The sequence below is a fragment of the Echeneis naucrates genome, chromosome 17 (genome assembly GCF_900963305.1).
Source record: "Echeneis naucrates chromosome 17, fEcheNa1.1, whole genome shotgun sequence".
NCBI classification, from domain to species: Eukaryota; Metazoa; Chordata; class Actinopteri; order Carangiformes; family Echeneidae; genus Echeneis; species Echeneis naucrates.
In genome coordinates this window covers 21,732,868-21,760,332 of record NC_042527.1, presented here as the reverse complement: position 1 = coordinate 21,760,332, position 27,465 = coordinate 21,732,868, and the positions used below count along the sequence as shown (strand labels likewise).

The 27,465-nt window shown below is 49.4% G+C and overlaps 2 protein-coding genes across 25 annotated transcripts in view; one reads left to right on the top strand and one right to left on the bottom strand.

Moving 5' to 3' along the window:
• The window catches only part of rasal2 (RAS protein activator like 2), a 34,938-nt gene extending 14,568 nt beyond the window's left edge, over nt 1–20,370 (top strand). The window contains exons 4-19 of one of the 8 annotated variants that reach the window (XM_029524316.1): nt 8,455–8,564; nt 9,411–9,523; nt 11,611–11,764; nt 11,850–11,948; nt 12,076–12,630; nt 12,901–13,045; nt 13,921–14,065; nt 14,694–14,933; nt 15,075–15,276; nt 15,739–15,938; nt 16,088–17,048; nt 17,140–17,283; nt 17,358–17,560; nt 17,630–17,717; nt 17,902–17,929; nt 18,902–20,370. In XM_029524316.1, coding sequence (XP_029380176.1) covers nt 8,455–8,564; nt 9,411–9,523; nt 11,611–11,764; nt 11,850–11,948; nt 12,076–12,630; nt 12,901–13,045; nt 13,921–14,065; nt 14,694–14,933; nt 15,075–15,276; nt 15,739–15,938; nt 16,088–17,048; nt 17,140–17,283; nt 17,358–17,560; nt 17,630–17,717; nt 17,902–17,929; nt 18,902–18,987 — 3,473 coding nt within the window. In that variant the 3' untranslated portion in view covers nt 18,988–20,370. Of the gene's footprint in view, nt 1–2,122; nt 2,170–6,702; nt 6,798–8,454; nt 8,565–9,410; nt 9,524–11,610; nt 11,765–11,849; nt 11,949–12,075; nt 12,631–12,900; nt 13,046–13,920; nt 14,066–14,693; nt 14,934–15,074; nt 15,277–15,738; nt 15,939–16,087; nt 17,049–17,139; nt 17,284–17,357; nt 17,561–17,629; nt 17,718–17,901; nt 17,930–18,901 lie in introns of those variants that run through there. The other 7 variants (XM_029524319.1, XM_029524320.1, XM_029524318.1 and 4 more) reach the window with 7 other exon arrangements.
• Nucleotides 20,371–20,687: 317 nt separating this feature from the next.
• dlg1b (discs large MAGUK scaffold protein 1b) overlaps nt 20,688–27,465 on the bottom strand; it is a 44,302-nt gene continuing 37,524 nt past the window's right edge. For 2 of the 17 annotated variants that reach the window (XM_029524335.1, XM_029524337.1), the window contains 11 exons: nt 26,979–27,155; nt 26,514–26,580; nt 24,562–24,595; nt 23,659–23,704; nt 23,599–23,618; nt 23,155–23,217; nt 22,851–22,952; nt 22,596–22,768; nt 22,415–22,524; nt 22,242–22,333; nt 20,690–22,146 (listed from right to left, as the gene is read on the bottom strand). In XM_029524335.1, coding sequence (XP_029380195.1) covers nt 22,040–22,146; nt 22,242–22,333; nt 22,415–22,524; nt 22,596–22,768; nt 22,851–22,952; nt 23,155–23,217; nt 23,599–23,618; nt 23,659–23,704; nt 24,562–24,595; nt 26,514–26,580; nt 26,979–27,155 — 991 coding nt within the window. In that variant the 3' untranslated portion in view covers nt 20,690–22,039. Of the gene's footprint in view, nt 22,147–22,241; nt 22,334–22,414; nt 22,525–22,595; nt 22,769–22,850; nt 22,953–23,154; nt 23,218–23,598; nt 23,619–23,658; nt 23,705–24,561; nt 24,596–24,920; nt 25,021–26,513; nt 26,581–26,978; nt 27,156–27,465 lie in introns of all 17 variants that reach the window. The other 15 variants (XM_029524330.1, XM_029524332.1, XM_029524331.1 and 12 more) reach the window with 11 other exon arrangements.

Sequence of the window (27,465 nt, the reverse complement as noted above, 5' to 3'; positions counted from 1 at the left end):
TAATGAGGCGTTCGGGTGCAGCCTGTTATTTTGTCTTTCTGTGTGGGGAATGCCTGCTGTGGAGGGGGAATGTCTGAGGACAAAGCGCCCACTGTGTGTCCCAACATCTGAAGGAGGTGGGCTGACCCCACTGCCCCGGGGGGGGGCCCAGGGGATCCCCCCAAGCTGCAGGGGTCCAGACCTGGTTTTATGTGTGTAAACCAGATCTGGCTCTGGAAAAATGTAGAAAAACACATTTAAAATCTTTCATTTTTATCACAGAGAGCAGTTTACCCCCCCACACTAACCCTAACTACCCTGCCCCCCTCCCTGCCTGTCCCGCTCATTCAGCCACAGAGAAGCTCATTCATTCCTTGACCTCCTTAATCCTCTGCCCACTCACCTCTTCTCACCCCCTGGCTGAGGGGGGATGAGGTTATTTATATGTTAATGTACCCAGTCAGCTCCCGCAACAAGGCTCCAACAACCAGTTCAAACTGGGTTTGTACTGGAGTTAAACCGGGTTTATACTGGAGTTAAACCTGTTAAGACCTGTACTGGATCTGTACTGGTTTGTCCTGGTTTAACCCTGGACCTGTACTGGATCTGTACTGGTTTGTCCTGGTTTAACCCTGGACCTGTACTGGATCTGTACTGGTTTTGAGGCTGTACTGGTGCACATGTTGAACCTTGGACTTCTGTCCTTGTCCCAGTAAACATGCACAGGAGTGAATTTATTTGTTGAAATAATGTCTCCTCCGCTCCGATAAGTGTCGGGCTTGTGGGTAACGGGCCACTACTGATTGACCTGTGATGTCACAGACCACAACAGAGGTGAAAAGACCGGTGAGCTAACAAGTTAGCCTCTGCATCTGTCCGAAAATGAGCTTTTGTCATGTTGGATGTGTTAGCAGTTAGATGGCTTCTTTTGTTTGACCTCCTATGTTTGCGTTTTAATTGCCGTTCAACTTCCGGGTCATATCTTTTTACGGAACTGTAGCACATGTGCAGATCACCTCCTCCAGTCCGACTGTATAGATACAGCAGCAGATCGACTGGGTGTGTTAGTCCGACTATTTTAAGTTCGATTTCAGTCGAGCTAACGTGTTTACATGTACTTTAAAAGCCCAGTTTTGGTCGGACTAAAGTAATAATTAGTTTTTTTCAGTGTCATGTAAACATGCTTACTGTGCTGAAACTGGGTGAAAGATCCAGAGTGGGAAGTATAATAATGAAGAAAGAGAAGAAATAAGAAGCTCCCGGGTTGGCCAATTCTTCTGATTCTGTGCAGCAGCAGGCTGAGCTGGACAGACAGTCACACTGACCTTAACTGTCCCTCCTCCTCAGTTCAGCTGTGTCATGATGATGCAGATACATTCAGATGACAGGAAAACCATCTGTGTGTGAAAATGCCCAGAAGCCACCTGAACGTCTCGCCTTCCCCCAGATATACTCTTACATTCTCACCTGCAGCAGAGCACAGGTGACTTCCTGCCGGCTGCAGGTCGTGACCCCACAGAGCTCAGAGTGGCTCAGTTAGCTGTGTGAGGCATTCAGGGACCCTGATTTGGATTATTTTTTCAGACTGTGATCTAAGCTCCTGTGATATAAAGCCTGTTGTGTCAGGGTTGCGTTATTTTGTGCTGTGTTGTGTCTGACTCGCTCTGGATCTGCTGCATTCCTTAGTCTGATCTCCACCTGTCAGACATTTCACATTAAAACCACACGACCTGCTACCCTTCCTTCAAAATAAAAGCCAGCAAACAAGCGTATTGTAAATGCCAAATTAAACAGTGTGTGTTGTAAAAGCGTGGCCTCAGGCAGCATGTCAGTGTGACTCTATGTCTGATTGAAGTCTCTCTGTTAGAGAACCAAAGCAGCTGAATTCCTCCAAAATCAGTTTCCTTCTGCTTCTTTTCAAACGTTTCAGCTATTGTTCCTGCTTTTCCTGCTACACTCCCTCATCGTTTATATCCGTATTTATTTACAGCAACAGACTGGATTATGATAAAAATATGAGTTTTTAAAGCATTGGAACAAAAAAAAAAACTGTATGAAATCTGATGTTTGCAAAGTTCCGCTCACGACCGCGAGTTTGTAAAGACCTTTATTTTGAAGGCCTGTGTCGGAGTTGTGTGTTGTGGAGTTCGGTGTGTGTCCGCCTGTTGTCTCCGCTGATGGATCCTCCGGGTGAGTCTCTTTTAAACACTCTCTTAATCCACCGGACCGGGTCAGGGCTCGGTCTGTAGCCGGACTCTGGCGGCTCTCTGCGGGGCCGACACGTGCTGAAGAGGAGCGGAGACGCCTCACGCAGATTCCCGCAGCTCCTCCGAGACACCGTCCGTTGGATCAGACTGGACCCGGTCTGAGGCGGTCTGAGGCGGACTGGGACGATCGATTAGTCCGGGATCGGGTATCGATCCGGATCAGAAGTGCTGGAATAAGAACAGGAGGGTTGGGGGGGTTCTAGGGTTAGGTTTAGCTGGACAGCCCCCCGAACAGGTCTACAGTTGGACAGGTCTACAGGTCCACCGCCGGACAGGTCTACAGTTGGACAGGTCCACCGCCGGACAGGTCCACAGCCGGACAGGTCCCCCCCCCCGAACAGGTCTACAGGTCCACAGCTGGACAGGCCCCCCCCCCTCCGAACAGGTCTACAGTTGGACAGGTCCACAGCTGGACAGGCCCCCCCCCCTCCGAACAGGTCCACAGCTGGACAGGTCCACAGCTGGACAGCCCCCCCCCCCCGAACAGGTCTACAGTTGGACAGGTCCACCGCCGGACAGGTCCACAGCCGGACAGGTCCCCCCCCCCCCCCGAACAGGTCTACAGGTCCACAGTTGGACAGGTCCCCCCCCCCCCCGGACAGGTCCACAGCTGGACAGGCCCCCCCCCCTCCGAACAGGTCTACAGTTGGACAGGTCCTCCGCTGGACAGGTTCACAGTTGGACAGCCCCCCCCCCCCCGAACAGGTCTACAGTTGGACAGGTCCACCGCCGGACAGGTCCACCGCTGGACAGGTTCACAGTTGGACAGGCCCCCCCCTCCGAACAGGTCTACAGTTGGACAGGTCTACAGTTGGACAGGTCCACCGCCGGACAGGTCCACCGCTGGACAGGTTCACAGTTGGACAGGCCCCCCCCTCCGAACAGGTCTACAGTTGGACAGGTCCACAGTTGGACAGGTCCACCGCTGGACAGGTCCACAGTTGGACAGGCCCCCCCCCTCCGAACAGGTCTACAGTTGGACAGGCCCCCCCCTCCGAACAGGTCTACAGTTGGACAGGTCCACCGCTGGACAGGTCCACAGTTGGACAGGCCCCCCACTCCGAACAGGTCCACAGTTGGACAGGTCCACAGTTGGACAGGTCCACCGCTGGACAGGCCCCCCCCTCCGAACGAAAATGAAATGGCTCATTCACATAGATTGATTGTTTCCATGACGACCATTAAAACCTGTAGAGAGGCAGTTCAGTGAACTGGTGACTGTAATATATCCAGAGGAATGTGTGAGAGGAGGAGACAACACAAACAGACACACACAAACACACACAGACACACACAGACTATTCTTGCAGCCTTGTTGTGAAAGCAGATCTGATTTATCCTGGTTTATCTTTCCTTTGTTGGGTAAGGTGAGGCCATCACATCCCAATCCTGATCAGGACAAAATTACTGTCAGTGTTTCAGTGATGTCATCATGATGTCATCACTGATGGGGCCCACAGACTGTTTCTCTGATTTCTGTTCCTGGAGCTTTATTGTAAAGGGACAGAGATGATGGCACCCTTAGGAAATGAGGTCGTACACACACAATATTGTGTGTGTGTCTCTCTCTCCACCCTCCCTGACACAGAGTTGTGTTTGAGCAACAGATTAGCGGAGTTGTGTGGTTGCTTCCTGTGTGTTAGGTGTGTCTGCTCCTCACTGCCTGAGAGTGCGACGGGTTTCACCCTCAAACATTCCCAGCATTCCTCACACTGCTTTCTGATTACATCACACCCGCCCGTTCCTCTTCCTCCCACGGCGCTGTGCTGAGCCCAGACAGACCGGCCACTGTTACAGCTCTCAGTGCAGTCAGGGTCAAAGGTCAGAAGCAGACGCACAGCAGCACAACGCAAACTACGGCTGTCTAAAAGACAATCGGCACTGAACTGTCCTCAAGACAGAGACTATGAACTCACGTGACCAGGTTGTTTATTATCTGACAGGACGGATTTAAAGAGGAAGGAAATGTGAGGGGACTGAGAAGAGAGAAGAGAGTCCAGCTGGGACTCCATGAGGTCTGAGCTTTCAGGGTTTTCAGTCGTCCCTGATGGGATATGATCTTAATGGTTGAAGTCGCTGAAATGAATCTGAAGACAGACATCTTCAATAACCCGAGGCATTTGTTTGTGGTAGGAGACAGACTGATGGACGATGTCTGATAACAGCTAATCAGCTTCCTCTCTCAGATCCACGCCTTATTTTTAGCTGCATTTCACATGAGCCTTTCTGTTAGTTATGATCTGACACATGAACGATAATAATGTTAGATACATAACTGTACTTACATGGATTTTTTAAATGTTATGTTAGGGTGTGGAGCAACATACAGCTCATCACTGATCATTTTGATGAAAAAGACATTTATTTAAAGATGGACCTTTAATATAAATGAAGATGTTTAGTTATAAATAATAAATATGGACCCTTAAGTAAACGGCGGGAAAACCTTCCAGTTGAGCAGCTCTCCTTTCCAATTGTCGTCATATCTCATTACCGTAAAGTTGGCTAAACTTGTTCTGATGACACAGGCGGCCTGAGAGCAGCAGAGACGCTGCCTTAGGGCGGATTAATCCAGATGTCGTCTCAGCAGCTGGACGATGGGCCTGCTGGTCTCCAGTCAGGATCCCAAACCCTGAAGGTCACAGTCTCTGTCTGTATTGATCGATGAGCCTCCTCTGATCAATATCTTGTTAACAGCAGGATGAAGGAAAGCCCTGAGAGGGCTGAGCATCACAGAGCAGACGGGCGGCAGTTTGATTCCCCGGCACTGGAGACTTTAAAAGAACCAGTGTCAGTGTTTGACATTAAGAGAAGCTGCACCTGAATGCATCATCTCAGCAGGGTCACCTCCACCCAGACACAGATCCTGCATGGTCTGAGTCACCTCGTTATAATTAAAGACACAGCAGCTGAATTAATGAGGCTCTAACGTTCATCCGTTCTGGTTTTAGAAGGTGCAGTTCTACGACAGAGCACAACAAACCCAGACCTCAGGGCTTGATGGAACAGGAGGGCTGAGATGTTGGTTGTGGGTTTCTGTTTGATCGTGGTCCAGGTCTGAAGGTCACAGACTTGACCCCTAAAGTGCTCTGCACCGTCTGTCTCTGGGTGGATGACTCAGCAGGTTGACTCCTGGTCCCGCTGTGGCTGCTGGGCCCGTGTTTGGCCAGCAGAGGGCAGCAGCGCAGCACTGTGGTGTCGGACTGCCTCAGACTGTTTCCTCTTCCTCTGAGTCGAGATGTTCTGCTTCTGGTTTCTAAGTGAAGCTAAAAACAACCATGGAAAAGCTGAGCCATGTTTATTGTCCTGTGTGACATCACAGTGCATCCCAGTTCAGCCCTGCACTGCTATTGGCTGTCAGTCTAGATGACAAGCCCCACCCCCTTCATGTTAGAGGACAGGACAAACCAGGAAGTTGTTTTCTGACATTCTTGGTTGTTTTTGTTATGCTGAAGTTAGTTTATACCATTTTACAGGACTATGATGTCATGATTGACAGTTGTGATTGGCAGGTGTATGGATGTGGCCTTAATGCTCCGCCCCCACGCACTGACTTCAGTTGATAAGCGACTCAACCAATCAACATCCAGGTGGGAACCATGACGCTAAAACAGACAGTTTGTCTACAGACCACGAGGAAGGGGGCATGGCCCTTTTGATGACGGGTGTAGGTATGTAGGCCCCCCCCTCTTTCACCATCTCTGGATTATCTTGGCTTCACGCGGCGGAGTCAGGAACTGCCAGGATGGCAATGGTGAAGCTGTTCAGTCTGAGGGCGCCACCGGGCGGTGGCCATCTTTACCTGATGGCAGTTTTGACCATATTCTGATATTTTTAATGAAATAAATCATTCTGTAAACATTTAAAGGTCAGTCTAAATATTCATTCGTACACCAGACTGTCACAACCTGAATCTGGAGTAACAGACAGTAAAATAACAGCTCTGATGTGATAGGATGAGCGCACACTCTGACACACACACACACACACAGCTAATAGCTGAGGACTCCAGAGTTGTGTCCCACATCAGTCGGCTGAGGGGAAACTTATTTAGTAATTATCCTGCGAGTGCAGTGATAAATACAGCTCCAGAGAGAAGAGAAGAAGAAGAGAGACAGAGAGAGAGAGAGCAGCTACCACTGAGCAGCTGCAGAGAGAGAGAGGAGTGTCTGCAGAGAGGAAGCAGGAAGATGTGAGAAAGGAGAGAGAGCAGAACAGTGTAGCTGGAGGGATTGATTGAATAAATGCAGTAAAATAGTGTGTGTGAGAGAGAGAGAGAGGGTTAGTATTACTGCTGAGTGGAGAGAGAGAGGCAGAAGGGCAGAGATGGCAGAGGAGAGACTGTGAGGAGGAGGAAGGATGCGGTGCTGAGGAGGCAGAGGCAGGTCGGGGAGGGGGGAGGACGCCAAAGTCGAGGATGTTCACGGGACGAAGACGGACGTTTGCAGCTTGACCCCATTGGCTGACAGGTGGTGGCTGCTTCGGCCAATCCTGTCTGACTCTGTGTGTGTGTGTCCTCTCCTCAGATGATGGGGAACAGCTGTGATCGAGGTATCGTTTCCTCTCTCCCCCCCTAGATACCCCCCCCCCCCGCCATGCTCTCTGTGCTTCTGTCAATGTCATGTGACCGACCTGTCATACCTGGCTTTCTGCGGCATGTTGCCTCAACTTTGTCTTGGAGGTGAAGAAGAGGTGCAATGGTGGTCATCATGGTTCCTCTTTTCCCCTCTTCGGGGTAGATGGGTGAGGGAGGGGGGAGGGAGTGTGCATGAAAGTTTGACCCGTCTCCCTCGCAGCGTCGCATGCAGCGAGCGTCCTCCTGCAGCTGGAACTTGATCCAGCTCTTTGCCACAAGCTGATAAATGCCTACTGCTGCTGCATGCTGCGTTCACTGTACCTCTGTTGCTCTGAGGGATGTTTGCCGCTCCAGTTTGTGTGTCCATACCATTTAAATGTCATGTGAACGCCTCACGGTGCCCGTGTTGTCCCATGTCTGAAAACTGTAGAGTTTGCTGATAAACTTCAGGACATACTCTTCGGCAGTTTGAGGTTGTTTCTAATGTGGCAGCAGGAAATGTAACCAGTATTAGACGTGAGCTGTTTTCTTAAGTGTAACACTTAAGGTGAAGTTAGCCCTTAGCTAAGGGTGTTGCACAGAACCCCTTAACCTCCACAGGAAGTGTCTCCTCCTCTGTCAGCTGCTCTCCAATGGTTCTTCCTGTTTCCTCCTTAACCTGCACAATCAGCTGATCTGTCCAATCTGAAACTGACTTCAGTGATAAACTGATGAACCAAGTTAGTTATTCGTGACATTTATGATGTCTGAGACAAAAGAGGACGAAAGAAACTTTAAAAACTAATCATATAAAATAAGACTTTGTCTTTTAAGCAAACTTTAACTGGGTTTATTTATGAGGCATCCTCTGACTGAAACCACCTCTCCCAGTTGAACCAGTTCTTGTTTTACTGGGAGTGTCAGGCGGAGTACTTTGAGCTGAATATCGGCTGCAGCTTCCTGGCTGCTGTTAACAGCCTCATGATGGTTTCAGATCTGGTCTGAGAGATTCCCAGGCTCTGATGAAGAACGGCAGCGACTTGAAAGAAGAGCATCTAAAATTAGCTTCAAATCAATGAAGCTGGAGACGAGCCAGAGTCACCGGAGGGACCGAGGAGGACAGGCTGTGGCCTCCTGCTGGGCCCAGCTGAGACGTGGAGGAGGTTCAGCTGTGTCGGTCTTAAACAGACAGCATTTTCCTCTGATCCCCCATCAGGATCAGGAATAAAGATGGAACCAGACACCTGGAAACCAACAAGAATAAACCAGTCAGAGCTGCTGCCTGACTTACATTCAGTAACCAGTTTCCTGCATTTCTCTGTGATGTCACTGATGATTGATCAGCTGATTGGACGGCGTCTTTGGATGATAAGTGGTCGAATCCCCTTCTGTCTAAATTCAGAGCAGTGGAGAGATCAATAAGTTTGATCTGATCAAATATCAATATATTGAGTAGTTTAAGCCTCCTTTGTGTTTGTGTGTTTGAGTTTTCCACCTGCTGGAGATGCTACAATCATGTCGACGGAATCTGTCTCCACTCCACCTCCTCCATGTCTGACGTCCTCGCCACCCTCCGTCCCTGATGATGATGATGATGGTGCTTATAGGAGGAGGAAGAGGCTGTTAAACACTCTCTCTCTCTCCCTCTCTCAGCAGAAGTGTCTTCGGAGCGATCTCCGAGGAGGAGGAGCATCTCTGGTCTGGGTGGTTCAGAGAAGAGCGTCACCGTTGACAACCCCAACTCATCGCCTTTTAAAGTACCGGTGAGTCTTAAAGTGGAAGCTCAGTCCAACACGGGGGCTCTGTGTGTGTGTGTGTGTGTGTGTGTGTGTGTGTGTGTGTGTGTGTGTGTGCGCAGACACAGTAGATGGGTGGAACTATCTCAGCAGATACGCCTTAATGGAGGACGATGATGAGAAACAGACGTGTCAGGGCCGGCCCATTCAATTTTCTCTGTTATCTGGACTATTGTCCTCCTCTCCACTTTATGATTAGTCCACTTCCTGTGACTTCATCAAACAAGATTAGGGACTAAATGGGAGGATGGAAAGTCGCCTCCGACCCGACATACTGCTCCTGTTGGCTCATGGTGCTGACGTGATCAGCTGATATACATCACATGTTCATGGAGAGTCAGGTGCATTCTGGGACAAAGGAGAACTGCTCGGTCATCACGGAGGTCAGAGGAGGAGGGGTCTGATCCTTCATGAGGTGGACCAGCACTTCCTGGTGTCCCTTCAGAATAAAGCTCCACCAATGGTCCACTACATTCAGACAGTCACTGGATTCAATCAGTAACACAACAGTCAGAGTGCAGTAACACACCTGTCACCTGTTACAACAGGGACATAACACACAGTCATGGGGGGGGGGGGTTGAGGTTATAAATATCTCAGGAAATGAGGCCACTGTTCTGCATAGCGTTTATTATCACAGAGGAGCTGAAAGGATTGATCAGTGTGATCATGTGACCACTGTGAGGGGGCGGGGCTTCCTCATCATCATCACTGAGATGATGATCAGCTGATCTGCTGCTGCTTCAATCAGGCCCAAATCCTGTTCCTCTCCCTCCTCTTCCACAGTCTGACATTCTGTCCTTCCTCTTTCAGGGTTTCTTCAGTAAACGTCTCAAAGGCTCCATCAAGAGGACGAAGAGTCAGACCAAACTGGACAGGAACACCAGCTTCAGACTGCCGTCTCTGCGGCCGGCCGAGCCCGACAGGTACTGTCTTTTTCTGACTGTCCCCAAAAGCCTCATCGCACCAATCTGCTGTGTTACGCAGTGACTCATGTACGTAGTCTGGGTCCTGGTCCTGGTCCTGGTCCTGGTGTCGCTGTGTTGTACCTCCCTGGTTTTCAGGATGTTCAGCCCCCCACCACACAGTTCTCTCAGCTGCTGATCTGCAGGCTCTTTGTGTGTTTGTAGTCTGTGAATCCAATCTCTCCTCACCTCTGTTGCATTCCTTTTTGCATCCTTCTCGCCAAGTAAAAGTCCTGGAAAGTCTTGAGAACCTGGAGAAGTCTTGAGTCAGGGACAAAAAAAACAGTGTCACCTTGAAAAGCTGGAAAATCAAATTACTTCATTCAACAAGAGATGAATTAACTTCCTGTCATTTAATGAACAGGATGAGCTGGAGAGAGAGAGGGTGTGTGTGTGTTGATGCAGTGAGAGTGGAGTTTTAGCTTTATAGTTGACAGAATGTAGAGGCAGCTGGACAGGAGGATAATGCTTTACACACACACACACACACACACACACACACACACACAGACACACACTCTCTCATCCTCTCAGTCAGCTCTGAGCTCTAACTCATGATGGACAGTTCTTCTTCTCTCCTCTGGAGAGCTCGAAGAGCTCAACTCTCCAAAACTCTCAGGTTCAGGTAGGAGTGTGTGTGTGTGTGTGTGTGTGTGTGTGTGTGTGTGTGTGAGTGTTGCTCATTGAGGACACCGTTGTTGTTTTTGTTCTGTGAGGAAAGTAATTCAGTGTCTGAACTGTAATGAGTTGACTGATTGGCTCCATAAACCCCACAGGTGTCCACATGTTGGAACAGATGATGAAGATTTGATCAGGTGAATGTGATCAAGGGAGACACACAGTGTGTGTGTGTGTGTGTGTGTGTGTGTGTGTGTGTGTGGGCAGAGTGCACTAAGTGCTTCGTCGTCCTCTTCCTCTGACAGCAGACTGGATCAGGTTTCTGTCGTAATGCGGAGACCAGCCCTTCCTGAAACAGAAGTAACAGTGTGTGTGTGTGCGTTAACACTGCCCTCGCTCTGGACTCTCCCTCACACACTGACGATGAGACAGAACAGCAGCCATCATGACACTTCCTGTGGCGGATCAGGACCTGGGGCAGTCTGAGCTTCATCCCACTATGTCCACGGTCCCAGACCGGGATTTGGGATTAGAGCACACACAGCAAACATCTGGAAACCAGAGTACGGTGGCCTCTGGGGACAAACCACAGTGAAACGGTCAAATCTCTCGCTGCATCTGGAATCAGGTGTGTCCTCAGGGGCCACCGTAGCTGAGCACAAAGCTCAAATAATGATAACAGAGCTGTCAGTCATACAAAGAGGGAGGGATCTGGGCTGATTGACAGGTCCAACATCCAGGCCTGAGGTCTAATCCAGGTTTACATAAGCAGGGGGATTACACACACACACAGATGTGTTTAGGTAAGTGGTGAAGCTGTAGAATTACATCATCGGCTCATCTATTTTTTTATTTTATTTTTATTTTCTAATTCTCAGAATATGCTCTTTAGGCCCTTTATTTTGAAAGTGTTAGAGCTTTCCTCTTCTGTAGTCCATGATCCCGTCTGATGGTGCCGTCCGTCCCCTGAGGCTGCTCAGAGTTAAACACCTGCCTCGTTCCTCACCTGCTTCTGCCTAGTGCCCGCTCTCCCTGTGGACGTGGTTGCCATGGAAACATTTCCCCAGGGCCTGATGCCATTGGCCGTCCTAGGACCTTGTTTACCACCTGCCAGGGAAGCTTGATAAAGGCGGCGTTGTGCTCTGCGGGGCTGTCACTACGAGGAGCTCCTCTCTGCCGTGGGGTCGAGGTGGGGGTCGGGGGCATGCTGTGGGGCGCTCCCCTCGTCTGGCTCTGTGGTTGTTTTTCGTAGGTATTTTTGCTCTCCTGCTTCAATGTTGACGGCAGGCGGAGTTTGAAAACAGTTTGAAAAATCTCGTGGCAGCGCTGCATCAAAAGCTCCCGCCGTGCTCAGCGACGTCCCCACCCTCCCCCTCCTCTGCAGGACTCCGGCTGATTACTTATGTACATTTTCATTTTCTGTCTCCCAGATCTCGTGGGCTTCCCAAGCTGAAGGAGTCGAGCTCCCATGAGTCTTTGCTGAGCCCGGGCAGCGCGGTGGAGGCTCTGGACCTGAGCATGGAGGAGGACGTGTTCATCAAACCTCTGCACAGCAGCATCCTGGGACAGGAGTTCTGCTTCGAGGTGACACTCACTAACCCAAACGCTCCTGAAACACATTAGACACCCAGCTCTCCTGTCATGTGACTAACCCCCCCCCACCTGTCAGGTGACCTACTCCGGCGGCAGTAAGTGCTTCAGCTGTTCTTCAGCATCAGAGAGAGACAAGTGGATGGAGAACCTGAGGAGGACGATTCAGCCCAACAAGGTGAGACAGTTCCTGGCTTTGACCTTTGACCCTTTGTGTGGTCAGCCTCTCACCAGGTGACGGTTTAGAAGGAGGTGTTTAAATACATGAAATGTCTAACACAGTTTTTTTTTCCTTGTGTTTCCAGGACAACTGTCGCCGAGCGGAGAACCTGCTGCGACTGTGGATCATCGAAGCTAAAGATTTGCCACCAAAGAAGAGATATTTCTGCGAGCTGTGTCTGGACGACGTCCTGTACGCCCGGACCACCAGCAAGACCCGCCATGACAGCCTGTTCTGGGGCGAGTACTTCGACTTCTGCAGCCTGCCGGCCGTGCACAGCATCACCGTGCACATCTACCGCGACGTGGACAAGAAGAAGAAGAAGGACAAGAACAACTACGTGGGCCTCGTCAACATCCCCATGTCGGGCGTGACGGGCCGGCAGTTCGTGGAGAAGTGGTACCCGGTCAGCACGCCCACCACCAGCAAGACCAAAGGAGGGGGGCCGTCAATCCGCATCAAGTCCAGATACCAGACCATCTCCATCCTGCCTATGGAGCAGTACAAAGAGTTCGCAGAGTTCGTCACCAACAACTACGCCATGTTGTGCTCGGTGCTGGAGCCCGTCATCAGCGTCAAGAACAAGGAGGAGATGGCCTGCGCTCTGGTCCACATCCTGCAGAGCACCGGGAGGGCAAAGGTCAGGACACACCAGCTTAGCTTAAAGAATCTGCTGTAGAGAAAACATATTTCACTGCCCATTTGGACTCCATTTGGACTCCAGACTCCGAGTATGTGGACATATTCTGAGACTATTCATTTAATAAATAAATAAAAATGCAGTCAAATAGAATAAAATCAAATTGTTTTACTGGTTCACTGTAACTAAGTATCATGTATGTGGGGGAATAAAGAGTAAAAGGTAAAGTTTGACTCGACCTGTCCATCATGTCGTCCCTGTCCTCTCCAGGACTTCCTGACAGACCTGGTGATGTCAGAGGTGGACCGCTGTGCCGACCATGACGTCCTGATCTTCAGGGAAAACACGTTGGCCACCAAGGCCATCGAGGAGTATCTGAAGCTGGTTGGACAGAAGTATCTGCACGACGCCCTCGGTGAGTGTCCGCCCTCCGACCTTAGGCCTGAGCCGGTCGGCCTCAGCTGCTGCTGTCGTAGAGAACGCCCACGTTCAAAAACAGGGTTCTGCTATGGATGTGAAGGATGTGAAGTTTGAGTGAAATGCACTTCCTGTAGCTGCATGCGCCTGGAGACGGATCCTGAATTAGAACAAAGGTTTTTGGGTTTTTTTTAATGGACAGGATGTTTAAAATTAGTTTCTTAACTCTGCTGCATCATCATCGTAATTTCGGAGCTACGATAAAAGAGGATTAAAATAGTTGAGCTGTCTAGTGCAGACCAGCCCAGGAGACCTGCTGTCATCACAGACACCTCCTGAAGTCGACGCACAAACACAAACACACCTTGAGTTTATTTCCAGCTTCAGACAAACTTCCTGAGCTGACAGTCGTCATCCACAGCACTTTATTTTGAAAGTAGTTATTTTTGTCTGACTGTTGATGTTCAGTCCGTTACAGAGGGGCCGAGGTCAGACTGGAACTGTAAAAGACCGAGTTATTGATGATTAAACAGCATTAGTCACTTCTGATCTGTTTCAACCAAAAACTGAATCTAGTTCAATCTCCACAACAGCTAACAGTTCTGATGTGAATCCTGAACGCTGCTGAACGTTTCCACGGAAAAAAGCTGTTTAATTGAATTATAGTTCTCAGTTACACCAAAATGAAAATATAATGAAGTAAAATAAAATACGGCCTTATTGTAACAAGAAGTTGGAATAATTTCCAGTTTTTAGGCTGAATAGTCATTTCATATATTAAACAGATGAAGTGTTTTAGTGTTGAAGAGACACAGATGAATGTCCAGACATCACCGATCTCACAGGACGCTCTCTGTCTCCGTCTGTCCTCAGGGGAGTTCATCAAGGCTCTGTACGAGTCGGATGAGAACTGTGAGGTTGATCCCAGTCGATGTTCCAGCAGCGATTTGGCCGAACACCAGAGTAACCTGAAGATGTGCTGTGAGCTGGCCTTCTGCAAGATCATCAACTCCTACTGGTACCACACACACCCCTTCACACAAACAGATCCCGTGCTCCTTCACTGGTGATGTTGGGTTAGTTAGCTATCTGGACCTGATGTCATCATCAGCTGCTTCACCTCGGAAACCGATAAACTTCTATCGGCTCAACGACAAGAAGATAGAAACAAGAACAAACAACCCCCCCATCATCTTCAGGATGATCCAGATCTAATTGATCCCTCAGCTGCTCAAACAGCTGTCTGACCTGTGATCGGCCCACACTGATGTTGGCGCCTTGATGTGATCGGTTTAGACGGCAGCGCGGGTTCTGCTGAATGCTCTGTCACCATGGTAACATGGTGGTGAAGGTTCGGGTTAAAGACCCGTTTTAAGAGCTGCGAGGTCAGATCAGTATACCAACTGAGGAGTGATCAATCTGGTCATCGATGGACTGATTCTGTTGAATTAGTTATTAAATAATGATTAAAGATGAATCATTACAAATATTATTTGAGGTAAACCGAGGAAACTCCTTAACCTGGGTGACATCCAGATGTGTGATTTAAGGGGGAAGTTGGTGATGATAAGGTTTTTTTGATATCTGGTTGAGACTCTTTAATTCAAACACAGCAGAAGTGACCCCCCCTTCCCCTGTCTGCCCAGCGTCTTCCCCCGGGAGCTGAAGGAGGTGTTTGCATCATGGAAGCAGCAGTGCGTTGCCCGCGGACACCAGCCAGACATCAGCAAGCGTCTGATCAGCGCCTCCCTTTTCCTGCGCTTCCTCTGCCCCGCCATCATGTCGCCGTCACTCTTCTACCTGATGCAGGAATATCCTGACGACCGCACGTCCCGCACACTCACGCTTATTGCCAAGGTCATCCAGAACCTAGCTAACTTCACAAAGTGAGTACCTACACAGACTGCCGCCATTTTCAAAGGAAGCTGCGATGGGAACTTTTGTTGCTATGGCGACCGAGGCCAAGAGCTGTTGGCTCCTCCCTGGACCTGGCCTGGGTAAACTGAGTGTTTGTGTTGTCTCTGCAGGTTTGGGAACAAAGAGGAGTACATGGCCTTCATGAACGACTTCCTGGAGCATGAGTGGGCGGGGATGATGCGTTTCCTGTCAGAGATCTCCAACCCAGAGACGCTGTCCAACACGCCGGGTTTCGAGGGCTACATCGACCTCGGCCGCGAGCTGTCCGTCCTGCACGCTCTGCTGTGGGAGGTCGTGTCCCAGCTCGACAAGGTGTGTGTGTGTGTGTGTGTCTCTGAGTTAACATGGCACTCGTGACTCGATATGATTGGTCAGGTCTGGTTTCCTGTTGACTGATGACATCATTCTATGTTTGGTGATTTATTGTTGATTATCTGGAATATTTGGACATGAATGAGCATCAGGAGCAGAGGTCACTTCAGTTCATTTAACCATTTCACCCCATTAACGCCTCAGCATGGCCTGACCCCGCCCCCTTCTGTCATGGCTCTGCTCTGTTGGTCGTTCAGTAGCAGCATGTCGTTCTAGTTGGTTTGTTTTTTGTTCCCATTAAGTTTCCCTTATTTTTTTTTCCCTCCTTTCTCTCCTGCCTCCCTCCTTCTGTTCACTTCCTGTCTGGCTGACTCTCTCTTGCCACCATGTTGGTTTTGTTCTTCCACCACCACTGCATCCTGGTGCTTCCATTCCAACCACACACACACACAACGACCCCAGGGTGAAAATTCCTTCCTGCAGGCCACCGTAGCCAAGCTGGGCCCGCTGCCGAGGATTCTGGGAGACATTTCTCGCTGCCTGGCTGCTCCAACACCGGTGCAGCAGCAGCTGCGACGATTCCAGGACCACAACTCCACCCACAACATCAGTGGCAGCCTGTCGTCAGGGTTACAGCGAATCTTTGAGGACCCCGCCGACAGGTAACCAGTCGGCAGCTTCCTCTTCGTACCTCACTGCGTCTCAGAGCGCCATCACTTCCTGTTAGACGGCTGCTGAATATGTGTGTGGGGAGGGGGGGTTCTGAGTCGGACCACCAGGCCTCTAACTGTGTACGTGTCACTTCCTGCAGCCACAGCGAGGCTCGCAGTCTGCAGTCAGGTGATCGGATGGAGGCATACAGTCGGGGCCAGCGCCCCCTGCTGGGTCAGCAGCTCCCCTCCGTCCACAGCAGCTTCTCGGACCAGGAGGTGGGGGGCGACCTGCTGCCCAACGGCCGCAGCATCTCGTTGGTCGACTTGCAGGACGCTCAGAGCCTGCACGCTGCCGCCGGGCCCCCGCCGAACCACGAGGCCCCGCCCCGCCTCAGCAGGGTGGGCTCTCAAGCCTCCATCGGACACGGCCCGCCCCCCATCAGCTACCCTCATTCCAATCCCCTGACCCCACAGCCAGCGCCACACCAGATGAAAGTCCCGCCCAGAGACGCTCAGCCGCAGAGTGCTCCCCAGGTGAGGCGCCCGCTGCACCCCTCCCTCAGCCAGCAGCGCAGCCTGCAGCCGCTGTCCTTCCAGAACCCCGTCTACCACCTGAGTAACCCCGCCCACAGCCTGTCCACACGCTCCGCCCACTCGCTGCGGCAGGACTCCAGCTCAGAGAACCTGAGCACTGAGAGCTCGCACAACAGCCACAGCAACTCCGATGACTACGGCAGCCAAGTGGGGGTCAAAGGTCAGGTGGCGTCCAACAGCAGTCTGGACGAGTTGGGCAGCAGGCAGAGCACACAGAGCGAGGAGTGTTCCACACCGCGTCGCAACGTGCTGCCCGACCTCCCGCCCGGGACGGCCACAGCGGTTGCCATCCCCTGTCAGAGCACAACGGCGGGTACCGCCCACATCGTGAAGGTGGAGCAGCAGAGCAGGGGAGGGGGCGGAGCCCGGACGCCACGGTCCCTCCCACACAGCTCTTCACTACGCAGCAGCAGCAGCGCCAACACTGAGCCGACACCCACCGCTGGCCACATAAACCGCCAGTCCACCTGCTCAGTGGAGAACGTGGCTCCGCCCACGAGGGCCGCCGTCAAACAGCCACAACAGGTAAAGACAGGAAGGCAGCTATCCAATCAATTCTGGATGTTTTGAGTTGTTTTTACTTGATATTCAAACCGTGTGACCTGTTTGCGGTCAGGTGGCGTCTCCAGTGGAGGCCGTGGCGGTGGCGATGTCTCCGGTGGAGCGGACAGCAGCCTGGGTCCTCAACAACGGCCAGTATGAGGAGAAGGAGGAGGAGAGGGCAGAGCGGAGCCGAGAGGACGGCAGGAACACGGAGAAGGTAGAGTCCTCACACACCTGGACAGGCGTGACCACACTGTTACTACACGAGCTAACCCCGCCCCATCTCCCCAGTACGAGCTGGAGATCTTACGTCTGAAGGACCGTCTGCGGGCTTCGGGGCGGCGCCTGGAGGAGTACGAGCGGCGGCTGCTGGCTCAGGAGCAGCAGATGCAGAAGCTGCTGATGGAATATAAGAACCGTCTGGAGGACAGCGAGGAGAAGCTGAGGAGGCAGCAGGAGGAGAAGGACGCTCAGATGAAGAGCATCATCTGCAGGTAACTCCGCCCCCTCACTGTGACATCACTCTGCACGCCTCCAGGGTTCACCAGGGTCTGTGTGTGCAGGCTCATGGCGGTGGAGGAGGAGCTAAAGCGAGACCACGCTGAGATGCAGGCGGTGATTGAAGCTAAACAGAAAATCATCGATGCTCAGGTAGAGACACACACAGACACACACACACACACACACACACACAGAACTGCACCTCTGACCAATCAGATTCTGATAATCAATAATCATGAAGGTGATTATCAGAGTGTGAAGCTCCGCCCACGGCTGTGACAGAGGGCGGGGCCTTTCTGGCGCAGAGCGTCTCATCATGTCTTCGTGGTTTCAGGTTTCAGGATGTGACATAAACCAATCAGGCAAGTACCTGCAGCCCCGCCCCCTCCACCCCCACGCTGTTTGTAGAGCCACACGCCTCACACCTGAGCAGCCAATCACAGAGCAGCCCCGACTTTCATCTGTGTCATGAGGTCGTCAAAATAAATGGCTAACATGCTAAGCTAACTACTTCCTGTCTGCAGCTCAAAGCAGGAAATGTAGCAGTGGCCCTTTAAATGGTTTCTGCTGAACAAGGCTGCTGGTGTTGGTGTGTTGAGCTCTGAGCTGGTTTTATTTCTGTTTGGCTGCCCCCCCCCCCCCCCACCCCCACCCCCCCACCCCCACCTGAACCACCAGAGCTTCCTCTCTTTCAAAATAAAATGAGGTGACAGAGTCCATGTGGCGTTCAGGTTCCCTCAGTTCAGTTCGGCCGTCAGTTCGAAGCTTCACTTTCACTTCATCTCTTTGAGTTTCTTGTTTTTTAGCTTTGTGGCCTGTTTTATTTTGGCGGCTGCTGCCTCGAACTTCCTGTGGACGTTTTTCTGTCTCAGTTTCGGGTCAAAACCACTTGAATGAGACCGTGTGGGACCAGGTCCTCACCTGGGCTGGAATCTGTTCCAGTCTCCCCAACTCTGGAACGTCTTCGAGCCTTCGGGTTGGAGATCCATCAAATGGAGTTTTTAAGGGGAAAAATTCCCTTAAGTCCGAATGAAATAGGAGGTTTTCCCTCGATGAAAAAAAAGAAAAAAGAAAAAGATACCTTAAATTCTGAAGGTCTCTTTACAAAATATTTTTTTCTTTAATTGAAACATGAGTTTATGAGAATTAGAAAATCCCTTAACTTAAATCATTTCAGGTTAATGGATTTATCTTTTCATTTTTAAGGGCTTTGACTGTTTGAGGACGAGCGTAGCCTGACGTGGTTTTAACCCGACCAGACTGCCTATTGTTTTTTTTCTGTCCAGACGTTAGGCTGACTTCCTGTCCCGCCCCTCTGGTCTTTGTCCCAACAGGAGAAGCGGATTGGCTCCCTGGACGCGGCGAACTCGCGGCTGATGGCGGCGCTGACGCAGGTGAAGGAGCGTTACACCGCCCCTAACCTCTGCAACGGCCTGTCACCACCCAACCCCACCAAACTGTCCATCACTGAGAACGGAGAGTTCAAGAACAGCAGCTGCTGATTGGTTCACACTCCAGGAAGGGGTGGGGCTTCAACACCTCTGACTCCGCCCACCAGCCTTTGTGGACGATCAGAGAGAGACAGAGGATTCAAAATCTATAAATATGAGTGTAAATACTGAAGGTTTGATCTGTTCAGTGTACAGAGAGTGTGTGTGTGTGTGTGTGTGAGAGAGAGTGTGTGTGTGTGTGTGTGTGTGTGTGTGTGTGTGTCACAGAAGCACAGTGAGGAAGAAACAAACCAAAAAACTAAAACGCACTCGAGTTTTCTATTTGACTTTTTTATGGTCTTTATTTAGTTTCTGTCGAGTTCGTTGTTTTTCTGGGTCGAAGCCTTTTATGTTTTTTTTATCTGACGAGTTTTGGGTTTTAATTTATTCCTCCATGCTGATCTACTGAACAGACTCCTGTCGGATCAGGGGTCAAAGGTCACACCTGTCTGCTGTCCCACGTTGAGAATAAAAGCTGCTTGAAAATCTGAATAACTGGAGAGTTATTTAAATATTTGAAAATAAATCACTTTTTTATTGAAAAAGATTTCAACACAAAGATCTGTTAAATTTGTCACCACCGTCATCCAGAAGGAGAACAGACGGACCAGAGAAGGAAGCAGGACAAAGTGAGTGATGGACGTTTATCTGGTTTCAGAGTGAATTCATTTGTGCTCTTGTATAATTGTTGTCTTTATTTCTGTCACTGTCCCGAAGAATCGAGGCGCCAACTGATCAGGAATGTTCCGTAAGTGCAGCAGGAAGCCGTCCGGACCGGGAGCCTGCTGACGTGCCGTCTAAAGCAGGTAATAGTTGACTGGAGGTCGGTTTGTTCTCCGGTCTGTTCGGGTTAGTTTACGGTCTGAATGCTTTCTGATTTGGGCTGTTTGTTGATTAAAGTTTCTGGTGAAAGCTTTAGAAGATGTGATTGGTTTTCTGAGCTGATTGTTTGTTTACTGTTTAAATCCTGAATTGCTGCTGACAGATTTTTTGGTGTTGTGTTGAAGCTGATTTGCTTTATTTGGGTTAATCTGGGTTGATTTGGTATAAACTCAGTTTTTAAAATATTTTTTAGTTGTAATTTAGCATTTTGTTGTCGTCCATGATGACTTGTTTGGACTTATTCTATATTCTTCTGTAGTTAGTTGATTTGTCCTTTTCTGTCTGTACTTACAGTTTTTTCAGTTACAGCCTTCCCAGAGCAGACATGGAGACATTTGGAGTTAATTGTTTCTAAAACGTTTGCTCGTTCTCTCCTTGTCATGCTGTTCTGGATCTTTTGGTAAGGAGGTGTTGGAGCATCAAGTGGGGGACGATTTAAGGACGGATTCTTTCAGAAGGGGGAGGGACACGGGGGGACGATCGCTGATGGTCATTTGGCTGATTCTGGTTTTGTGTTTTGTGCAGAGGAGTTGTTCAAAAGGAAGAAGTCCAGACAGACCAGTCGATTTCCCATAGACTTCAATACAATCTGACTTCCTTTGCAGGTTGTGACAAATGTTACAGCCACACATTGAAGATCCAGTTTGACCTGAAAACTTTTTATGTTTGTCTGCAGAGCTTCTTTCTTTTGTCTAAAAACAGAAGACGACGCACCATTCTGTTTTCTTGTTAAGTTTTTATTATGCTTAAAAAAGAAAATTAAAAGACAGGAGGTGGTGATCAAAGAAAAAGAAAAAATATATATTCATATTCAAATATCTTTTTACTTTTCTATTCATATATGATTAACAATGCAAAGAAAATAAATCCCATAGTAGTAGTGCTTAAGTAAAGTTCAATATAGAATTTTATTATAACAAAATAGGCAGTTTACCCAGGGGTTAAATATCCATCAAAATCTCATTGTACAACAATCGCCTGGAGGGGACGCTCGTCTCCAGGTGACCTCACAAATCAACAGGATGACATCATCGGTAAGACGCTGACGGACGCCGACGGGCACTCAGGGGGGCTCGAGCTCACGTTGTGGAAGGAACTGCTTGAAATGAAATGAACCACAAAATAAAGTAGAAAAATGTATTTAGCTGTTTTGAGGGTTTTTGTTCATTTTCAATTCTCTCATTAAAGGATTATCAGATTATCAATTATCAGACAGGCTGTTTGGTTTCATGTGATAATTCAAAAATTTGTCTGTGTTTTTACGTAAATATCAAATTATTTTCTTGTAATTTTTAGTTTTTAAGTTTATTTGTGTCCTGAAGTTGTTTCATTTTATAAAAACATTAATTATACATTTCTAAAATCATTTTCATGTCATTTAGATTTTTCTGGCTGACAGTTTTATTGATTGTTAAATAAACATCTGGTCATTTTGTTTCATACTTAGTAATAATATTAACTATGATTCACTAACTGGACAAATAATCGTTTAATTAGACGGTTTTTAAAGAAATCATTTTGATACTTTGGCCTGAATGTGAAGCTGAAATGTAAAACCATTAACCCCCCCGAGCAAGGACCCCCCCGGGGCGTCCAGACCAACGTTCAGCAGCAGGTGGAGCCAAAAATGAAACCAAAGTTGAGTCGGCGGAGGTGGAAAAAGAAAAAGTAAGTAAGAACGCTGAAATTAGCAGAACGGAGGAGACGCCGAGGTGAAAGGGCTGATGGGAAATAAACAGGGGATTAACTGACATGCTGTTAAAGCTCAAACGTGCAAAGTTTTGCTGACCGACAGATGCTGCCTGAGACTGAAACGCCATCCGTCGCCTTACAAGACCAAAAAAACAAACAAAATAAAACCCACTAAGAAAAACCAAAAGATAAAGTCTGCTTCTTCTGTCCTACTCGCCGTTTCCTCCCTTAAACATTAAGGAGCTGTACCGTGTGGAGTGTGATGTCATCAGACTTCCTGTGTGCTTTACTCTGCTGGTCAGGAAACCGACGACGGCGTCCGATTCAGCAACAAACTCAATAAACAGACTCTGGGGGGCGCTTTCCTTTCAAAATAAAACAAACTGGATCTAAGGAGGAGGAGGGGCTTCATAACTTCTCCTTGGACTGGACCCAGATGAACGGACCCGACTGCTCCTCGATGATCTGCTTCACCTGCTCGTAGATTTCCTCCAGAGTGTCGCCCTGCACGATGGCTGCAACAACAAAAACAACACAAACACCGTCAGGACAGAGGACAACAGTGTCCTTTTGTCCCCTCCGGGCTCCTGTAGCTGAGGAGGCGTCTGACCTGTGAAGTGCTCGGTGAACTCCTGCTCCAGTTTGGTGGCTCTGTCGAAGGTTTTCCGGCCCTGCTCCTCCGTCAGACGCTTGTTCATCTCCCTGCAGGAAGAGAAAAGGACCAATCAGAGAGCAGAGGGAGCGGCGTCTCAGAGAGGAGAGGGGGCGGAGCGTTGGACTCACATGATGTTCTCCACAGACTTGGGTTTGATGAAGATGGCGATGGGGTGGAGCTGAGCGAGCTGCAGCCTCTTGATGGCGTTTCCCGACACGTCCAGGATGCAGTGCTTCCCCTGAGGAGGAAACAGCTGTCAATCATTAGTCAGCTGGTGTGACGCCCCTTACCCCGCCCTCCCGTCGGTACCTTCTCGGCGACCTCGCGGACCGACTGCACGCTGGTCCCGTACAGGTGGTTGTTGTACTGCCCCGCCTCGATGAACTTGTGGTCCTGGATGTCCTTCTCCATCTGCTCTCTGGACACCACGAAGTGATAGTCTCTGCCGTCCACCTCGTAGTCTCTCTTCGGCCGGGTCGTGTCTGTGGGGGGAGACGAGGGGACAGCGGTTAGTCCTGATCCGGGATCCGGGACCGAACGCCGGGCTGATGGGAGTCCACTTACGGGGAACGCAGGATCCAAATTTGTCAGGGAACTCTGAGATCAGGTCGTCGTTGATCCGGTCCTTCATGGGCCCGAGGATGATGACGGGCCGCGTGTAGCTCACTGTCAGGAGGATCAGACTGGTTAACAGAGACCCGGTCCAGAGCAGGACCTGGACTTATGAACAGAAGGATCACATGACGCCGTAACAGGAAGTTCAAAACATGAAAGGTTCTGTGAACTTTACAGGCCACGCCCCCTCGCCGTGGTCGGTTCCAGAAGCTCATTCATTTGTATTTTCTTAGCCAGATGTTTTTTTATTTACCTTCCTGCTGAATGACGGGCTCATACGACAAAACATACTCCTCCTGTCCACCTGAAACACAACAACACAACAACGTCAGCATCAACAGGACGCACACAACGAGGAGGAGGAGGAGGAGGTGAAGATGGATCTGGGTGGTTTAATAAAACCTGACTGAACAGGACTGAACAGAACTGAACTGGATCCACAGGAGGAACCTGAACGTCTGACGTCAGGATGAAGATGATGATGAGCTCAAACAAACAAACAAACAAACCAACATGTCTGCAGCTGTATCTGATCTCTCACACACACACACACACACACACACACCATGCAGCAGTCGGGGCCGTTCCTGTGTTCAGGAGCATTAGCGGGGGGGTAAACTGCCTGTGTGACATCATGCTGTTATTAGCCAATCAGCAGCCTGGGCGGGTCAATGTTAGCAGTTAGCAGATAGCTGGCCATACTGGTCACTAATGCTTCTGGGGGGCGGGGCAGGGGGCGGAGACGGCGCAGTGTGACTTACGGTAGCTACTCTCGCTATCACTGGCGTTAGAAGTCACGTGTTCTGGAATCAAAGCACAAGACAAACCGGGTCAGCCGGGACTCCACCTCCCATGATGCTTTGCCCAGAGCTGAGGTCAAACACCTGGAGGCGTTCAAGTTCACCGGCGACAGATTGGTCGACACAAATATTCAGCAAAACTCCAAAACCTTTCAGTTCTCCCACCAGGACCAGAATCAGGACCGGACCAGGACCTGACGAATTTCTAACAGCCATCAACTCTTTCAGTAAAAAGAATAATTTCGTCTTCTGTGACTGAAAACAGAATCACAGAGACTTCTGGGAAATAAAACCTTCGTTAGCCTGAATTCGCTGATTTAAACGTCAGAGACCAAAACTCCTGAAGTCTCATTTGAGGTTTTTCCTTTCCTTAAATTGTCCCTTAGCTAAGGAACCTGAAGAGTCAAACTTCAGATGATGTCAGACTGAGCTGACGTCATGACGTGATCACAGAATCAGGTGTGAAGGTGGATCCAGTTCTGATGAATGTGTGACTGTGACAGGGTGAAGGGACGGAGGTGTGGTCTGGATCCTCCAATCAGGACGATGAAGGAGGGGGCGTGTCTTCCACCTGATTTTACCTCCAGAGTGATGATTTTGAACTTGTTTGGACTGAAGCCTTGATTTGTTTTCATTGATTCAGCTCATCTTTCAAAATAAGAGTTTGCTCAATAACTTTTAAGTCAGCAGAATAAATCTTTGCTGATTCTTCAGCCTAAAAATATGACATCATCTTCTAATTTTAGAGTTATTATACTAAAACCACATTTATTTACACATTTAATAACAATTTAAAGTTGAGTCACAAATGAATCTGCTCCAACAGAGTCGGTGGGCTGGGTGTGAGGGGACACACTTACTGTGGCCTTTGGATAGCATGTCGTCGCTGAGGTCCTGAGGTCAGCGGAGCCGAACAACGAGGAGGAAACAACCAGAGACACAAAGTTACTGAGTAACAGCGACAGACAGAGAGAGCAGAGGGAACGCCGCCGGTCGGCACGGCGACAGGGCGGCCTTCGTCCTGAAGATGGGGGGGTGATGCCATGTTTGAGTACTTCAGGGAGCCTTTTCATCGGCTCAGGACTTTGTTGTAGCTGGGCCCTGTTGCCGTGACAACTGGGGTGTTTACAGCAAGCCGCCACCAACTGACCTCTCTTCCTGTCGCCAACAGAGACTCCGCCCACCCCACCCCACCCCCCCCGTTCGCGCTGGTACTTACGGTCGACATCGCTGGTCTCCTGCTCACTCGCCTCTTTGCTCTTGTAGAATGGAAACTTTCGGGAAAAGAGGTTCTTTTTACGCTTGTCATTGAGAGACTGCTGAGGAGGAAGAGGAGGATGAGGAGGGTGATGGAATAAAAAAAGAGGGGGGAGATGGGGGAGAGGGGGGAGTCGGAATGAGAAGCTTCGGTCTGAGTCTGTGGACGGTTCGGTGTCGGCGGCCGGATTCAAAATGAAACAGCTCAACATGAAAGAGGAAAACAGGAAGTTATGGTTTTTGGACTTTGTAGAAGTTTCCTCTGGAGATGGAACCAACCGGACCTTCAGTCTGGACCACAGAATCAGACGGCGGCTCAAACATCTGGACACACAAACTGGCCCTACGCGCCCTGCTGCTGCTGGAGACGCTGACTTTTACAGAGTGACAGTGAAGGCAGCAGGGTGAGTGGACATGCAGGAGACACCGTCTCTGTCGTGGGAATCAAACCTGCGACGCATGAGCCCTGAACCAGGTGACACTTTGATCTGGAATGTGAAGATTTTACTTTAAAACCAGAAATAATCAAAATATTCATCACTGATGACGTTCTTCAGTTTGTCGTAAGTAAAACAGGTAAATTATTTTTGAATAATTATGACAACAGACTTTGGCATAAAGGTCAAATCTAAAATTGTTCCCATCTGATTGGTTTGATGTATTTTGGGTTTTTGGCAGATGTGAATTGAAGCTGTAGCATGTTTATATTCGTTTTGTTATTTTCCGTTATTGTTATTATTGTTATTTATGACTGTTTTTAGTCGTCATCTGGTTCAAATGTCACACAGACAGAGAGGATTGTGGGATATCTCAGCCTTAAAGCTGCACTGATCAGTGTGTTCGGAGTGACCTCAGTGCAGTTCTCGCTTTTCCCTCCACAGGAACCTAAACCAGGTTCTAAAAGAGCAGCTGTCACGGCGGCCATTTCCTCCCTCGCTGGGCGTCCGTCTGAGGACGGTGAGTGCTGATTGGACGGATCAGTGCAGCTTTAAGTCGGAGACTCCTTTGCAGGAAGTGATGTCATAGTTAGATCACATGCTGAAGGAGGAGGGGGGATGAGGGGTGAGGAGGGGGAGGAAGGATGGTGTGAGCAGCAGACAGTCAGACATCAATGTCAAGCGTTCCTCTGTCAGAGGGGGAGGGGCCAAGGGGGTCATGCATGTTGCTCTTTTGTCATTTTCTCCGCCCCCACCGGTGTCAAACTGGGGCATGTTAGAGGGCGGGTCGGTGGGCGGTGCTGAGCAAGGCGTTCTGGCTTGACGTGTTAAAGCGGCACACTTTTAAAAGTGCTGGGAGGAAGGCGGTGGGAGGGGGCGGCGCTGCATTTTGGCTGCTGAGACGTTGAAGAGGAGAAGAAGAAAGACGCCTCGACATCATGCTGTTAACACGCCAGCTGCCGTAACATTAGTCAAACGCATTAGTAGGTGGAGGTCAGGTGGCTGCGGCTCGTTGGTAACAGGAAGTCTCACCTCACGCTACAGTCATGCAAAAACTACATCAGCTTTCAAGCTCAATGACATCACTGCTGACATCACAGCTCAGACCAAACACTCACCCCCCGGTCCCGAGACTTGGCGTTAAACTTCACCGTCTTTAGTCTCGCTCGCTCCTTCTTCTCTACCCTGAGGTCAAATGGGACAGAAGGTCAAAGGTCAGGTAGAGGTAACATTCATACAAACACTAAAACCACTGAGCTGTGTCTGTCGGCCATCTTGATTCTATACTGACATCACCCATCAGTTTGTCATTTGCTCATCAGCCATGTTGGATTTGAAACCAGCAGAAACAATATTTGGAGGAGAAGATGGAGCTGATCTGCTGTTCTCTGTCCTGATTGGGTGGTCCAGTCTGTCAGTCACACAGTAGCCCCGCCCCCTGACCCCTCCCCATTCCCTCTAAATGAACTGAGACCAGAAACTCATCAGGGAGGAGGATGGATATTTTCCCATAGACTTCAACACAGTCTGACTTCTTTTAAGACTGGTGGAGTGAAGGAAGGTTTCAGCTGTGTGTTACTGACCGTCTCTTGCTGGGGATGACCCCCACCTCCTCCACCTCCCCCTGAGCCGTCAGCTGTCTGGCCTGCCACCACTCGTCGTCGGAGGCGTTCACCACATGGAGGATGTCTCCGAACTTAAAGTTCAGTCCCTGACTGGGCAGACCGGAGTCCCTGGTCTTATCGTAGTCAAACAGAGCTCTGCACACACAGACACACACAAGAACAACACATTTCATTTATTAGGTCAGTACGTTTTGAAATATCTAAACACAGTTTTGTTTCATGAAGTGAAACAAAACTGTGTTTCTTCTTGTTTTTTGGTTGATCATTTATTGATTTTTAACAATAATAAAAATGTTAATAAAATATAAATAAATTAAAATAATGGATCATGTTTGTATTGTTTATGTCTCATTGAAAAATATTTAATTTTGCTGTGTGAATTTAAAATAGTGAATTAAATATGTTAATTTCCATTTGGTCTCGTTGTAGTAAATATATTTAGAAC